An 18,150-nucleotide genomic window follows, 5' to 3' on the forward strand; every position below is an offset into this window, starting at 1 on the left:
CTTAGGTGAGCGTTTCAGGCCTATCATGGCCGGCTTGTTTTAAGTATAATACATGCTGATTTCTACACATTGAACAATTTGGTTGAATATGTTTTGAAAACAACTATGGTTCTCTATCTTATGTGCAGATCATGGCTTCCTTCATTAAAAGCATGATGAAACTGGTTCGGCCAATTGTTATATTTAGTTGCATCATGATGACTAATGTATGCTGTAACTAAAGATTAATTGAACTATTATCTAATCTAACTCATCATGACATCATTCATTGAGATTTCTTTTTTTTTCAAGCTTTCTACCTTAACTTGATTACTGGTTAGACAACCCTTGCTTAAAACAGTCTCATATCGGACAACACTTTATGCACATGTATGAAGTTTTCCCAGAGACTGCCTCATACTGCAACAGTTTACTGTTAAATAGAAGTTCTCATGCTTTCAACTGCTCAGTTTTCATAGACAACTATTCTTGTACTCAAGGTATGATAATGATCTGCCTGCCAGGTGAAGCTGAAGCGGGAGTACAATGACCAGCACCGTGCAGAGCGAGGTCTCCTCAGTGGGGCAGACTGGTACGAGATCCAGGCCTTCAGGGCCCTTAACCAGGCACTGGGACGCTGTATACGACATAGGTATTATCTGTACAATATGGCCTATAGGTGTATTCTTAGTATAATGTGACAAGCTTTAGTTTGAATTGACCGAGTCTTGTTGACACTTAGGATATATCAAGCATGTATATTCACCTGGCTTGGGATTTTAATTAGGAATAGTTTGGTTGTGATATTTATTAGTCCCCTACCGGTGAAACCAGAGGGGACTTATGGTTTGTGTGACTGTGTGTCTGTCAGTCTGTCACACTTTTCTGGATCCTGCGATAATTTTATAAGTTCTTCATATTTTTTAATGAAACTTGAAACATGGACAGATGGCAATATGCAGATTATGCACGGCATTTCATTTTGTTCCTACGTCAAGAATTCTGGTTGCTATGGCAAGAAATAGACTAGAAATATTGTTGAAAATGGTGGAGTTTCACCGGTAGGGGACTTTTATTGCTTGGCAATAGTCTTGTTTTAATACATTATTATTCATTTAGTAGAAAGCACTTTGGTGTGAATATTCCATGATGTTGGTTCCTAAATACAAAAAATATAAGTGTCTCTTAAGCAAACAGTTCATGTTTATAAACACTGAAAAGCATAATAATAATAAAAAGAGATATGTCATATATCAGCTCCAGAAATATGGGATATTAAACACAAGTGCTCAAGAAAGTATTATGTGCATTTCCAGATCTGACAGAAAGAATATTTGCAGTGTAGCTCCTTACCAGACTGCAAATTTGCGCGGTCTGGTCTGAAACTACGCTGGCTGCAAAAGGCATAACAGCGACTTTAACAGTGTTCTGTTGTTGCTTCAGGAAGGACTGGGGAGCCCTGATCATGGTGGACGACAGATTTGTGAAGAACAAAGACAAGTACAGCAGAAGTAAGGGCATTGCTTGCTGTTTGTAATCCTTCCTTTCTATTGTCGGAGTCGGTCAACTTGAGTAAATTTGTTAGCTTACATTTACAAGTTGGAAAAAATTGTTCCTTTGCATTTTATTAATGTATAGTGTGAGACTAAGTTTATTTAGGCATAAAAACATATTGATGGAATGAATTTATGCAATTATGCGCCCATCATTATATTGAAAATCCTTTTTAATATACAATTTCCTTGGTGATAGTGTCCCATTACCAGTTATGTACAGCAGCTTTATCATATGCAAACCATTACTGGCCTAGCCAGTATATGTCTCTGAGGATTGGTCATGAACTAGTTTTCATAGTGAAAACTTGTCCACTGTTTATTCAATTAGGGCAGTTTTCAGTTAACGGGTTAAGGTTGTGCACTCAGTACATGTTGAACTTCTATACTGGTGAACCTTTCCTATGAAAAAGAGGAGTTAACTGATCAATATTTTATGACTGAAATTGTGTTAGAAATATCAATGAAAATATGACAAATTAACAAATTGATAATTAGGTCCTTTTTCACATGTGACTTACTTGACTAAAGTGCATGTAACCACACAGGTCTTTCGCGCTGGGTGAGGTGCAAGGTTCGAGCCCACAACAACTTCAGGGAGTTTGAGGAGGCACTGGTAGATTTCACAGAGCGCATGCAGCGTGAGATGCTGCCAGTCAGGTAGGCAAAAATTGTTTTATATCAACCTCACTCTTGAAATGGGGTTTAATGCTTTTGCTTCAAGTGTCGTCTGCACAGGCTTACCATGGTTGACACTTCCTGGTTTTTTCCTTTGTTTAAAGGATTTCTGTTCTTAGCCGGTTTTGGCAGAAAGTATTGTCCCTGATTAGCTTTGACTGGCCAGGCTAATGTGGGACAATACTTTAGGCACATGCATTAAAGCCTGTTTGTTCCAGACCCGGGCTCATATGGTTATGTATCTGAAAAGTTATTGAAAGTAAAAAAGTGACAATACCCTGAGCAGCTTTGTTTCTAAAATTCAGAATGTTGAGTGACCTTTTATCAACCTGTCATCTAGCTTTAAGAATTGGATTTGAATATTTTGAGTACCATGCATTATTGTATTTGTGTGATCTGTTGGTCTTTGCATTTCAAGATATAATTTTCCTTAAGGGTGACCCATCAGAGCCAGCTTTGAACATAGTTTGTGAAATATAATTGTTTATATTTAGATAGTGGCTTAGAGATTTTTATGCCACTATCAAGGATCATGCAGTTGCACTGTTCTTATATCATTGTTCAGGCTGAAAATTCTTGCCCCAGCCATAATTGTCCCAATATAAATGGTTTTCTAATAATTTTGCACAAATTTAAAAATCACTAAGCCAATGTGTAATTTGTAACAACCGTGTCCTTACTTTATAGGTCAAGGTGACATGTCAAAGGTCATACGTGCCCATACAACAGCTTAACATATAATTTTATGCCCCCGGTAGGTTAGCAGTTGAACTGTCCGTCAGTCCGTCTGTAAGTCTGTCAGTTTGTCAGTCTGTGCGTCCGTCCGAAAACTTAAACATTGGCCATAACTTTTGCAATATTGAAGATAGCAACTTGATATTTGGCATGCATGTGTATCTGATAAAGCTGCACATTTTGAGTGGTGAAAGGTCAAGGTCATCCTTCAAGGTCATAAGTAAAAAAATACAATCCAAGGGAAGTAATAAGCTTTAAAATGGAGATAATTTCTAAACCTGCCAAATGATATATTGAAATTTTATTTCCAAGGGGCGCAATAGGGGGCATTGTGTTTCTGACAAACACATCTCTTGTATTGATATTCATTGGTGGCTGATGTTTAACTGTCAGGGGGGACACATCATTACAAAGTCATGCATACTTGAGGGCAGGGCTTATCTTGAAATCTGCCTGGACAGGATTCCCAACAAACCTGGTTCTTGACAATGAGTGTAAAAAAGGCTACTTATGAACCATTGATCATAAACATCTTATGTAATTAGTATCTATGTAAGATGTAATAGATTCATGTTTTGACAATTGTTGCTAGCAATAAATCTTTGAGTTGACATCCAATTGTTTATTTCAGGGGTAAATTTACCGTTAATAACAGCGCATGGTTGAGTAATTAAATGGACTTACTCACACTCATGAGCAAACATAAAGCAGAGCAATGTATGCTTGTGAACTGCTTCATTATTTTCCTTCTGTTTTTTTATGCTCCCCCGAAATTAATTTGGGGGGAGCATATAGTCGCCACTTCCTCTGTCCGTCCGTGTTTCGGTGTGTCCGTCCGTGCACAATTTTTGTCCGGGCTATTTCTCAGAAATAATGACCGGAATTCAATGAAACTTTATAGGAAGCTTCACTGCCAAGAGGAGATGTGCATGTTATCAGCGGGTTCTGGTCGGATGATTTTTAACAGAGTAATGGCCCTTTGAAATTTTCAATTAACTGTACATATAGTGCAATTCTTGTCCGGGCTATTTCTCAGCAACTAATGACTGGAATTCAATGAAACTTTATGGGAAGCTTCACTACCAAGAGGAGATGTGCATATTATCAGCAGGTTCTGGAGGGATGATTTTTCTTAGAGTTATGGCCCTTTGAAATTTTCCATTAACTGTACATATAGTGCAATTCTTGTCCGGGCTATTTCTTAGCAACTAATGACTGGAATTCAATGAAACTTTATGGGAAGCTTCACTACCAAGAGGAGATGTGCATATTATCAGCCGGTTCTCGTCGGATGATTTTTCACAGAGTTATGGCCCTTTTGAAATTTTCCATTGTTCATATAGTGCAATTCTTGTCCGGGCTATTTTTTAGCATCTAAGGACTGGAATTCAATGAAACTTTATGGGAAGCTTCACTACCAAGAGGAGATGTGCATATTATCAGCCGGTTCTAGTCGGATGATTTTTCACAGAGTTACGGCCCTTTTGAGATTTTCCATTGTACATATAGTGCAATTCTTGTCCGAGCTATTTTTCAGCAACTAATGACTGGAATTCAATGAAACTTTATGGGAAGCTTCACTACCAAGAGGAGATGTGCATATTATCAGCCGGTTCTAGTCTGATGATTTTTCACAGAGTTATGGCCCTTTGAAATTTTCCATTGTACATATAGTGCATTTCTTGTCCGAGCTATTTCTCAGCAACTTATTACGGGAATTCAATAAAACTTTATGGAAAGCTTCACTACCAAGAGAAGATGTGCATATTATCAGCCGGTTATGATCAAATGATTTTTCACAGAATTATGGCCCTTTGAAATTTTCTATAAACTGTACATATAGTGCAATTCTTGTCCCCCCAACTACTTTTCCTTTTATCTGAATATATAGTGCAATATTGTGACAAAAAAAACTTTGGGGAGCATCACCCGTCTCTGACGGATTCTTGTTTGCTCTAGTGCTGACACATCGTTCATCCCCAGTACGCCCATCAGTGGTAGATGTGACTCGGTGTACAAGCGCAAGTCCCTAGATAACACGGTTGGATGTAGCCCCAGTCAGGCATCACCTTACTTCAGGTACATACATGCTTCTATAGTGAAATTTGAAGTCAAATCCTTTTAAAAATATCAAATGTATTATTATGACAGTAGGTAATTTTTGTTTATTTTGACTGGTGTATTTTGTTTACTCTCCCATGGTTCTCACAGTCCCTTGAAAGTCCTTGAATTTGGTGCTTAGTCCTGGAAAAGTCCTTGAATTTTGCTGCCCAGAGTTAACTAATAAAAAGTACTTGAATTCTGTAAAAAAAAGTCCTTGATTTTATAATAAATGGAGGAAATAACTTTTTGGGCATATAATGTAGAATAAAAAAATGAAAATTGCATCAAAAAAGCGAGAAAATGAAATAAAATAAAAATCGCAAAAAAAACCCACCCCAACACCACGAGGAACACGACGATTTACACGGTTGGTACGGGTTTTATCCATTACAGGACAGCGATTGTCACAACCTGTTTTTTTTCCTGCGAAAGGTCGTTCACCTTTTGAGATTAGTAATACAAACAAATGCACGTTTGCCAATAAATGGCTTACAGACGCTTATAATTCATCGTGGTAAAGAACATTTAAAGGAGACAAGCATAAGTGTATTTGCTCCCTGTGTGACAAGATCATCGATGTTGATAATACGGGTGAGAGTGCTCTGAAGTCGCACGCAAAAAGTGAAAAACACAAGAAAAATATATACGTCACCAAGGCAAATGAATCTATATTTTCTTTCTTTAAAGGCATTAGTGCAACGGGTGTAAAATCAAAAACTGAAAATGAATTAATTCATACAGATTTAAATAATAATGGAACCTTTTCAATTCCTTCCCCATCCACTCAACCATACAGTAAACCATGTCAGACTTTAGATAGTTATGTTTTGAAAGATAATTTGTTAAGAGCGGAAATAATGTGGACACATAAACTTGTTACAAGACTCACCAATCATACAAGTCATCAGAAAATTCAGATTAGCTTTTTAAAGTTCACAGTAATATATGGAAACTAGAAAGGAACCTTCTTGTTAAAGGTCAAAAGTATTATGAATGGTTAATATGGCCATTTATTTTGTATTTGAGTGATTTGAAAAAGTCCTTGAAAAAACAAAAAAAGTCCTTGAAAAGTCCTGGAATTTTATTGACCATGACCAGTATGAACCATGTCTCCTGAAAATTGTTGTAGAGCTTGATTTCTACTTGTTCAAGTGCTTCAGTTCTGGAAAAGATTCTCAAAATTGTTCTCTTACTGTTTTCACTGCATTAACATTCCATGATGATACGGAACTGCCTTTGCCAGACTGATGTTCACATGGAATTTCTCTCAATATACCAATTTTGACATGGAATAGCAATATACCAAAACTGCCTTCAACAGACCAATGTTGATATGGCATAGCCTTCAAAAGACCAATATTGATATGGCATAGCCTTCAACAGACCAATGTTGATATGGAATAGCCTTCAACAGACCAATGTTGATATGGAATAGCTTTGAAAAGACTTGTGTTGATATTGCATTGCCTTCAACACGTTTCAGACCAATGTTAATATGGCATAGCCTTCAACAGACCAATGTTGATATGGAATTGCATTCAACAGACCAATTTTGATATGGACTAGCCTTCAAAAGACTAATGTTGATATTGCATTACCTTCAACATGTTTCAGACCAATGTTGATATGGAATAGCCTTCAACAGACCAATATTGATATGGAAAAGCTTTCAAAAGACCAATGTTTATATGGAATTGCATTCAACAGACCAATGTTGGTATGGAATAGCCTTCAAAAGACCAATGTTGATATGGCATAGCCTTCAAAAGACCAATGTTGATATGGCATAGCCTTCAACAGACCAATGTTGATATAAAATAGCCTTCAACAGACCAATGTTGATATGGAATAGCTTTGAAAAGACTTGTGTTGATATTGCATTGCCTTCAACACGTTTCAGACCAATGTTAATATGGCATAGCCTTCAACAGACCAATGTTGATATGGAATTGCATTCAACAGACCAATTTTGATATGGACTAGCCTTCAAAAGACTAATGTCGATATTGCATTACCTTCAACATGTTCCAGACCAATGTTGATATGGAATAGCCTTCAACAGACCAATATTGATATGGAAAAGCTTTCAAAAGACCAATGTTTATATGGAATTGCATTCAACAGACCAATGTTGGTATGGAATAGCCTTCAAAAGACCAATGTTGATATGGCATAGCCTTCAAAAGACCAATGTTGATATGGCATAGCCTTCAACAGACCAATGTTGATATAAAATAGTCTTCAACAGACCAATGTTGATATGGAATAGCTTTGAAAAGACTTGTGTTGATATTGCTTTGCCTTCAACACATTTCAGACCAATGTTAATATGGCATAGCCTTCAACAGACCAATGTTGATATTGAATTGCATTCAACAGACCAATTTTGATATGGAATAGCCTTCAAAAGACTAATGTTGATATTGCATTACCTTCAACACGTTCCAGACCAATGTTGATATGGAATAGCCTTCAACAGACCAATATTGATATGGAAAAGCTTTCAAAAGACCAATGTTGATATGGAATTGCCTTCAACAGACAAACGTTGATGTGGAATAGCTTTCAACAGACCAATGTTGATATGGAATGGCCTTCAACAGACAAACGTTGATGTGGAATAGCTTTCAACAGACCAATGTTGATATGGAATAGCCTTCAAAAGACCAATGTTGATATGGAATAGCTTTCAAAAGACCAATGTTGATATGGAATAGCTGTCAAAAGACCAATGTTGATATGGAATAGCCTTCAACAGACCAATATTGATATGGAAAAGCTTTCAAAAGACCAATGTTTATATGGAATTGCATTCAACAGACCAATGTTGGTATGGAATAGCCTTCAAAAGACCAATGTTGATATGGAATAGCTGTCAAAAGACCAATGTTGATATGGAATTGCCTTCAACAGACAATCGTTGATGTGGAATAGCTTTCAACAGACCAATGTTGATATGGAATAGCCTTCAAAAGACATATTGATATGGAATAGCTTTCAAAAGACCAATGTTGATATGACATTGCCTTCAACAGACCAATGTTGATATGGAATTGCCTTCAACAGACAAATGTTGATGTGGAATAGCTTTCAACAGACCAATGTTGATATGGAATAGCCTTCAAAAGACCAATGTTGATATGGAATAGCTTTCAAAAGACCAATATTGATATGACATTGCCTTCAACGGCCCAATGTTGATATGGCATTGCCTTCAACAAATTGTTGGTGATATGGCATTGCCTTCAATAGATTATTGTTGATGTGGAAATGCCTTCAACGGTCTTTTGTTGATATTGAATTGCCTTCAACAGAATGTTTTGATATGGAATTGCCTTCAATAGATTGTTCTTGATATGGAATTGCTTTCAACAGACTTGTTAGTGTGGAATTTCCATCATCAAACTTGTTGATATGGAATCGCTTTTGTTACACAGGTTCTGGGTGGCTGTTCAAGAGCCCATAAACGTAAATAACAATAGTGTTTAAATGGTGACAAAAAACATAACAAACACAACAAAAATTAATGTTGATGATCATACTTAATTGTTTCTTAAAAATTGAATTAGAAGTGTCTACTGAGAGTTAATGAATTTACACACAAATCTTGGTAATTTCCTTGCATTGAAAGAAGCATGTGAGTCTGATTACATGTATAAAATAATATATAACTAATGTTTTGTATAATCATTTTTTCAGCAGTCCCTCAGCAGTTGAGAATGCAACAGGAAGCAGGCACCAGTCCCCAGCTGCAGCTTCCAGCCTCCAGCTCCAAAGCATTCAACATATTACAGGGAACCAGTTGGCCAAGGAAAGCAACTCTGATGTGGGTTGTCTGCCCACTAAGCAAGGACATCGGGCAAAACAATTGGAAGGTAGTGTTTGTAAATTTCTCTGTGGAGTTTACATTTAGAAGGTTTTTGGTGATAGCAATATTTATACTTACAGGTGGGAAAAGCTTCCAGGGTATGTTTGGTATAGCTTTCATAATGTACTGTGAAGCGAGTATCTGATGCACTGTAGCGTATTCAGGACTTTTTAAAATTTGTGTTTCTAAAAGGCTTATTGTCCCCTACCGGTTTCATTTGAGGGGACTTATGGTTTGCGCTTTGTGCGTCTGTGAGTCTGTCTGTGAGTCTGTCACACTTTTCTGGATCCTGCGATAACTTTAAAAGTTCTTAATATTTTTAGCTCACCTGATTGCTCAGGTGAGCTTTTCTGACCGGTCTTTGTCTGTCGTCCGTCCGTCCGTTAACATTTGCTCGTAAACACTCTAGAGGCCACATTTGTTGTCCCATCTTCATGAAACTTGGTCAGAAGCTTTGCCCCAATAAAATCTCGGCCGAGTTCGAAACTGGATTGTGCCGGTCAAAAACTAGGTCACTAGGTCAAAAAAGAGAAAAACCTTGTAAACACTGTAGAAGTCACATGGTCAAAACATTGGTTTTATTGATATCTCGGACGAGTTCAAAAATGGTCCAGATCGGTGAAAAAACATGGCCGCCAGTGTGCGGGGCATTTTTCTCTATATGTATATAGTGAAAACATGTGAACACTCTAGAAGTCACATTTTTGGCCCAATTTTCATGAAATTTGGTCGGAACATTTGTTTCCTTGATATGAGAGTTGAGTTCGAAAATGGTTCCGATCAGTTCAATAACATGGCTGCCGGGGGGGGGGCAGTTTTCCTTATTTGGCTATAGAGAAACCTTGTAAAAACTCTAGAAGTCACAATTTTTTGCCCAATCATCATGAAAGTTGGTCAAAACATTGGTTTTATTGATATCTCTGCAGGTTCGAAAATGGTCCAGATTGGTGAAAAAACATGGCCGCCAGTGGGTGGGGCATTTTCTCTATATGTATATAGTGAAAACACCTGAACACTAGAAGTCACATTTTTTGCCCAATTTTCATGAAATTTGGTCAGAACATTTGTTTCCTTGATATGAGAGTTGAGTTCGAAAATGGTTCAGTTTAGTTCAATAACATGGCTGCCGGGGGGGGGGGGGCAGGGGGCAGTTTTCCTTATTTGGCTTTAGAGAAACCTTGTAAACACTCTAGAAGTCACAATTTTTGCCCAATCATCATAAAAGTTGGTCAAAACATTGGTTTTATTGATATCTCAGACGAGTTCGAAAATGGTCTAGATCCGTGAAAAAACATGGCTTCCAGTTTCTCAATATGTATATAGTGAAAACATGTGAACACTCTAGAAGTCACAATTTTGGCCCAATTTTCATGAAATTTGGTCAGAACATTAACTTTGTTTCCTTGATATGAGAGTTGAGTTTGAAAATGGTTCCGGTCAGTTGAATAACATGGCTGCCGGAGGGGGGCAGTTTTCCTTATTTGACTATAGAGAAACCTTGTAAACACTCTAGAAGTGACAATTTTTGCCCAATCATCATGAACGTTGGTCAAAACATTGGTTTTATTGATAACTCGGACGAGTTCGAAAATGGTCCAGATCCGTGAAAAAACATGGCTTCCAGTGGGCGGGGCATTTTTCTCAATATGTATATAGTGAAAACACCTGAACACTAGAAGTCACATTTTGGCCAAATTTTCATGAAATTTGGTCAGAAAATTTGTTTCTTTGATATGAGAGTTGAGTTTGAAAATGGTTTCGGTCAGTTGAATAACATGGCTGGCGGGGGGAGGGGGGCAGTTTTCTTATATTTATATAAAAGCTTGTAAACACTCTAGAAGTCACATTTTTTGCCCAATCATCATGAAACTTGGTGAAAAGATTGGGTTTATATATATCACATAATTAATGCCATAATTATTGCCCTTAGATTGTCCACATTTTCATTATATTATACAAAATCCTTGTAAACACTCTAGAGGTCACAATTTTGTTTCAGATTTTATGAATCTTGGTCATAATATTTATTTTTGTAAGCAAAGTTTGATGTTTGGTAAGGGGGGTCAACTCAAAATATAGGCCACCCGGTCAAATCTCACAAAAACAAAATCACTCCATGTGCCAGAGTTTTGTGTTGAAAATAAACTAAGATATAGCGAAATCAATGCTGTACTTATAACAAACTGTATTGTAATGTCCCTGCTTTTCAAGGTATTGTTATGGGGATTAAAGGGACTTTTTCACAGATTGGAGTATTTTAGAAAACTGTCTTACCGATTTTTTGTATTTAATAAATAACAAGAAGTTAATTCAAACCTTGGTCAATTGGTGTCAAAATCTTACATGGTGCCATGGAACCATTTTTCTTTTCACTGTAGTTTAAACACTGTCAGTAATACAATTTTTGCCAAAAGAGGATATTAAATATTGTGTAAAGATCGGTATTTTAAATATTTTTAGTCAAAAATGTAATTTTATTTGCTTGAATAAGCATGTAATATATACTTTTTTCTGGGCCTCACCTTGCACTCGGTGCTCCAAGTAAGCTGATATGACCACCATGTATCCGGCGTCGCGCGGTGTTTAGCTTTTTACCAATGCATAGGCCACAATTTCATCCAATCTTGAAACTGGATCAGAATGTTAATCTTGAAAATAACTGGGCTCAGTTCGCTTCAAGGTCATGTGCATTTAAAAACTTTCACCAGGTCAAATTAAAAAAACACACCTTATATAACTACCCTAGAGGTCATGTCTAAGTTGTTTAGACATTATTTATTTTGATTGTTTCTAGGCTGAGCTTGAATCTGAGTTATGTGTTCTCTGGAGACTCGATTTTGAAGAAACTTGCTCAGAATGTTTATCTTGATAGTACGAAGCCAAGTTTGAAACTTGTTCAGATGCGTCCAAAACTAGGTCACGATGTCAAGTCCTTAAAACAAAAAGTGTTTTCATTTTAGGGGTCACATGTATGAATCAGTCTTGATCAAACTTGGTAAGAAGGTTTATTGGCCAATATGAAGGCAAAGTTTTGTCGAGTTGGGTGAAAAACTAGATCACAAGATCTAGTGATCTGCAACAATTAGTCTTCCTGCACTCAGGTGGGCGCTAAAGGGTCATCATGATCCTCTTGTTTAACCCATTTATGCCTGGCGGACTGTCCCATAATCCTAAATTGGATCAATTTATTTTCAAAATTATGGATGTCTAGTATATTTGTTTCTATATTTAGAATATTTCTTACAGAAATTCCTTTAAGCAAACAACGCAGACCCAGATGAGACACCGCATTATGCGGCGTCTAATCTGGGTCTACTATGTTTGCCAAGGCCTTATTCTAGACGCTAGGCATAAAGGGTTTAATACTGAAAAATATAAAATGGTGAAATTTCTGACAATGGTGGAGCCGGTAGGGGACCATATTGCTTGAGAATAGCCTTGTTGAATTTGATAATCCTGTACAAATAAAGGAACAAATTATTAAGTTTGTATCATTTGTGTTGTTATTTCTGACTTTGATTCAGAACATAACTCAGGAAACCTAATGTTAAGTTTCATTGTGGAGTTTGCATGTTAATGAACTGTATCCCTAAATAAATGCTTACATACACAATATAATGGGTGAAAGTTTCCCGTAATATTACGGATTTCTGTAATATCGATCTTCAGTTAGGTCGTTTTCCTAAATCGTATAAATCCTACGGATACAAACTAAAAGACCCTCCGCGCGTGCAGAAGGCAGCCTAAGGTCACCTCATCAGAAAATTTTGGCGAAATCTGCAGATAATTTACGATTTCTTTGTCTATGAAATGGTTTACCGCAGGGAATAACTCGAAGTAAAGCGGGAATCTGACTAGGTTTCCAAAAAATGCTTTTTGATTGGTTTAGGTAAATCGGTCAACCAATGGAAATCGATGTACGAAACGGTCTTATCTCTCAAAATAACTTTACCTCCGAAATAAAAAAACACATTTCAAATCATGTATTTTCCTCCGGGGTACAAAGAGCTTGAAATAGGTGTGAAAAACAAGTGGCGCTGGGAATGGCGTCATGAAGGAGACTCGTGGAGAGAAATGGGGAGATTGGTTTAAAAAAACACACTCCGGGTTGCGCATATTGTGATATCTAATTCAAAACGATCAAGTACCAATCAAATGGGAAAAAGGCGTTCAAATCTCACGCCAAGGACGTTACTTATGTGAAAAATTACCGGATGTGGAAATCAAATCATTAGAAAATAACAAGATAAGATATACAAACAAATTACTTAAAAATACAAGACAGAAAATGTTTTGCTATAACATGTTCATTGATCTATACATATTATGCTGTAAATATTTGTATTTAGTATAGAAAGTTTAGTGTTATCTTTAAGATTTTGCCTATCACATTTTATCTACATGAAATTTTAAAGAAATAGATTGTGATATTTTCTAGCCAAACTAACTGTTTTTATGCCCCCGGATCGATAGATCGGGGGTATATTGTTTTTGGCCTGTATGTCTGTCATTCTGTCCGAAAACTTTAAGGTTACAGTAAAGTTTTGCAATAACTTTTGAAATATTGAACATATCAACTTGATATTTGGCATGCATGTGTATCTTATGGAGCTGCACATTTTGAGTGGTGAAAGGTCAAGGTCATCCTTCAAGGTCAAAGGTCAAAAATATAAAAATTTAATATAAAGTTTTGCAATAACTTTTGAAATATTGAACATAGCAACTTGATATTTGGCATGTATGTGTATCTCATGGAGCTGCACATTTTGAGTGGTGAAAGGTCAAGGTCATCCTTCAAGGTCAAAGGTCAAAAATGTAAAACTTTAATACTGTAAAATTTTGCAATAACTCTTTAAATATTGAACATAGCAACTTGATATTTGGCATGCATGTGTATCTCATGGAGCTGCACATTTTGAGTGGTGAAAGGTCAAGGTCATCCTTCAAGGTCAAAGGTCAAAAATGTAATACTTTAATACAGTAAAGTTTTGCAATAACTTTTGAAATATTGAACATAGCAACTTGATATTTGGCATGTATGTGTATCTCATGGAGCTGCACATTTTGTCAAGGTCATCCTTCAAGGTCAACGGTCAAAAATTTAAACTTTAATATCATTAAGTTTGCAATAACTTTTGAAATATTGAACATAGCAACTTGATATTTGGCATGTATGTGTTTATTGTGGAGCTGCACATTTTGAGCGGTGAAAGGTCAAGGTCACGGTCATCCTTCAAGTTCAAAGGTCAAAAATTTAAAACTTTAATACGGTAAAGTTTTGCAATAACTTTTGAAATATTGAACATAGCAACTTGATATTTGGCATGCATGTGTATCTCATGGAGCTGCACATTTAGAGTGGTGAAAGGTCAAGGTCATCATTAACGGTCAAAGGTACAAAAAAAAGTGGCGCATTAGGGGGCATTGTGTTTTTGACAAACACATCTCGTGTTCTGTCTTGAATCACTTACAAATACAGGTGTCTTTAAAGCTCAGGAGAAATGATTTCTTTGTTTCAAATAACCTAAAAAGCAGGAGCTTGCGCGGGCCTCTGGCACCCTGGACCCCTGGCCAGGGCACTTGTCCCCAGGCCCACAGATTTTATTTTCAGTATTTTGGGAATTTTCAACTTTCACCCATGAATATACTAAAGCAAAACTGAATCTTATTCATCAGATAAGCTACCATCTGATGTCAAAAAGAAACAAAAAATACATAATAAAGTTTACAGATTAGAAAAAAATAATTATGAACATTTGAATTGATGTAATATTCATTTTGGTTTGTATATTACCTTTACTTGGAAATTAATAAATGAGAGTATGGCTAACTTAATAAAGTTTTTAAAAAGTGTATAACTGTGTTTTTGCATGTGTTTATATATTTAACATAAAGCACTATTAGTTTTATTAATCATGAGCCACAAAACTCTTGCACAGATAAAATCCAAGCAAACCAATGTCCAGGAAAGCTCACTCCAATTGTTCCTGGTCCAACCCTGGTGTACAAGCTCACGCCAAGCACCCTTCCACCTGAGGAGCAGCTCCGTGCATTCCTGAGCTCAAAGGGTGTGCCCAAGGCCCAGTCCTACTATGTTGTGTGTAACGAGGGAAAACCTAATGAGTCAGCATTCTTTATTGAACCCAATATGAAGAACAAAAGTGAACAAGGTAAGTTTGATTCATCTTATGCTTGGGTTCACACCAACTTTAAAAAGTCCTTTAAATATGTAAAGCTTTGAATAATTCCAAAAGATTTTAGGATTTAGCAGGCAAGCTAAAAGTTAAAAAAATCTATTAAATTTCGTCCATTAAGTACTAGCCAGTATGTTTGCTTCTTCCTAGTGGTCCATAAGGACTCCCCAAAGCAGATGGAACCCGACTCATCCACTGTGGATCTCCCATTAACCCCTCAGAGTCCTTTCTCTACTGGCTCCCCGGCTGAAAGATCATCTTTGCTCACTGCTGGAACAGCCTTAACCACTGCTGGAACAGCCTTGCCCACTGCTGGCACAGCCTTGCCCACTTCTGGAACAGCATTTCTCACTGCTGGCACAGCCTTAACCATTGCTGGAATGGCCTTAACTACTGCTAGAGCAGCCTTGCCGACTTCTGGCGCAGTCTTGCCTACTGCTGGAAAAGCCTTGCCCACTGGTGAAACAGCAGTTCTTATTGGTGAAATAAACTTTCCCACTGGTGGAACAGCCTTGTCCATAGCTGGAACAGGCCTAGCACCTAACAGACAAGTTTCTGTCCTTAGTGGACAAGACATGAACACCAATGAAACAGCAGCAACCGATGATGACAATGTTGTGACGTCTAGTAGAACTGTCTTTGACCAGCACAACAATTTCCTTAAGTTCTGTCAACTACCTGTGTCGAGAATAAAAACAGAATTTTCCCCTGCTGCATTAACTCAACTAGATGTGAAACAGGTAGGATCTATGATAAGATGTTAGGCCTTTTTTCAAAGTAGGGGCCATGTAGCAGTCACACTGTCTATCTTTATTCCATCCTGCTGGCCAGATGTCGGTATGAAAATTCCTGTCTCAGTCATAACTTATCCACATATTGCTGGATTGTTAAGTAACTCAACAGAAATGGAAGCAATTCTGATATTACAGTTTTTGTGTAACTCCTGTTCTCCTACCTCAAAGGTCAAGGTTTGCTAAAAGTCAGTTGGCAAAATGGCCATTAAACATCATAAAAATACGGCTCTTGACCATCAACACGTATTAATGGACTTTGAAATGGCAAACATTTAAACCAACGAAAGACAACATGTCACAAGCACCGATCTCCCCTCTTTGAAGGTCAAGATCAAAGTACTAATTTATCCTTAAAATAGCTTGAAAATTCTTATGTCTGTCATTATTTTGCCATAATTATATAAATGGATTTTATAATAATCCGGCAAATTGTTACTCATAAGACAACATGGTTTGTGTAATACCTGCCTTAAGGTCAAGGTCACACTTGATGGTCATTGGTCAAAGTTGGTCTTAAAAGAGCTTGACAATTTCTGTGTCAGCCATAAAAGTTGCCATATATTGAAAACAAACTGTGCACAAATGTTAATCATCATAAAACATGTTACATATGCAACGCCCATCTGCCAACTTCAGTAGTCAATGTTACACTTAGATGTTAAAGGTCAAATTTGAAAACATAATTGGAATGTGGGGGCATATGTGTTCTGTGGACATATATGTCTTGTTTATCTTACATGTCATCAAATTAGCTGTCACATAAAAATAAAATTGAAAGATTGTAATAACATGCTTCACAATTACTCTGTTGAAATAAAATGTCTTCAGCAAATTATTAACTGTATGAAAGACTTTCTAAATAACAGAATTCACATGTGACATTTTGTATTCTGTAAACTTACATTTGATTCAAGTACTGTCATGCCAAAAAATCCAAATGTCAAAACAACAATATTTAACTAATACCATCTTGTAAAAAGTTTCAAAATGGTTCTATGAAATTTAAATTGTGTAGCTGTCAATTATATTTCATAGAGTCTTGGTCCAAGTTTTCCAAAATCAAAAAGCTGCATTGCCTTCAGGGCTTTTAATTTTTTATTAATATCTTCTTCTATAAACTGTTTGATGTTCTAGGAACTTACAGAAGCCAATATTTCAACAGCAGCTATATTAGACACCGTGGTGGACACAAAGCCAGACATTACAAAATTCGGCAGTGTTAAGGACAAGAAACCTATCTTCAAAAAACGACTTTCAGTTGTCAACGACCTTGGCACATCAGGAGATAAACAGTTTATGAGAAAAACAAATGATACTGGAGCAGATATTAAAGACGAGATAGTTGAACCTAATACAGATGGAAATAAAAATGCGACAATAGTTGGTAAAATCAAGGAATCGGAGGAATCAATGGTTAAAGGAAAGAGTGGAGAAAGTTCTGGGATAAGAGGGCACAACAGCAAATCTGTGGTTGAAAAGTTGAGAATGTTACGCAGACAATCCAAAGACAATGCAAACAACACCAATACTTTGTTTAATTGTAATGAAGGAGAAGAAGTTGTTCAAAGTGTCCCACAGGAATTAGCTGTGGTCAACCTAGATGACAGTATTCTAGATGGTGCAGGGTCCAGTGAAAACTCAGATGAAGAGTTCTTGAATACACGTCGGCGAGGTGCGAGGAAACGCAAGTCCACCTCAAAATATGAGGACTGGGCCAAGAGAAGCAAGAAAGGAGTGAAATATAAGGAGGAGGGGGACAGCTTTGAGAAGGAAAACTATGTGAGTTGGCAATAGTTCTAGCCTTTGCTATCAATTGTTTTGTAATAAATTTCGTCGGCGTAATTGAGAATAATTAAATATTTTTTACAACAGTATGCACTGACAAGTCCCAGCAACTGCTGCACTTAAAAGTCCATTTTCCGCACTCAACAACAGTTTCTGTCCCTTTTACAACAGTGTTTACTTAACAGTAGTCTTTTCCATGCTTGGGTGGACATAATTAAAAGGGGTTTGATCACAATATCGCAAAATTACCATTGAAAAACAATTTCAAAGATTAAAAAAGAGTTTAGGTCATATATTTAAACAAGCAAAAAATAACAAATTTTAATATGTGTACGTTTATTGATTTTTATCAATCAAAATAGGAAAAAATGAAAGGGCTTGTAACAATTTTAAAGGATAATAAAGTGTTTTATGAACATAGGGTTGACACTTGTTTAAAGAAAGTCTCTCATCAAAAATCC

The 18,150-nt window shown here is 36.7% G+C and overlaps 1 protein-coding gene across 6 annotated transcripts in view; it reads left to right on the forward strand.

The window, feature by feature from the left end:
* The window catches only part of LOC127840121 (Fanconi anemia group J protein homolog), an 85,642-nt gene that overhangs the window by 64,042 nt on the left and 3,450 nt on the right, over nucleotides 1–18,150 (forward strand). For 5 of the 6 annotated variants that reach the window (XM_052368605.1, XM_052368590.1, XM_052368614.1 and 2 more), the window contains 8 exons: nucleotides 504–631; nucleotides 1,423–1,490; nucleotides 2,081–2,192; nucleotides 4,905–5,024; nucleotides 8,748–8,923; nucleotides 14,856–15,086; nucleotides 15,261–15,850; nucleotides 17,039–17,683. In XM_052368605.1, the coding sequence (XP_052224565.1) occupies nucleotides 504–631; nucleotides 1,423–1,490; nucleotides 2,081–2,192; nucleotides 4,905–5,024; nucleotides 8,748–8,923; nucleotides 14,856–15,086; nucleotides 15,261–15,850; nucleotides 17,039–17,683 (2,070 nt within the window). The remainder of the gene's footprint in view (nucleotides 1–503; nucleotides 632–1,422; nucleotides 1,491–2,080; nucleotides 2,193–4,904; nucleotides 5,025–8,747; nucleotides 8,924–14,855; nucleotides 15,087–15,260; nucleotides 15,851–17,038; nucleotides 17,684–18,150) is intronic. The other variant, XM_052368622.1, reaches the window with a different exon arrangement.

Source organism: Dreissena polymorpha, chromosome 1, assembly GCF_020536995.1.
Source record: "Dreissena polymorpha isolate Duluth1 chromosome 1, UMN_Dpol_1.0, whole genome shotgun sequence".
Classification (NCBI taxonomy): domain Eukaryota; kingdom Metazoa; phylum Mollusca; class Bivalvia; order Myida; family Dreissenidae; genus Dreissena; species Dreissena polymorpha.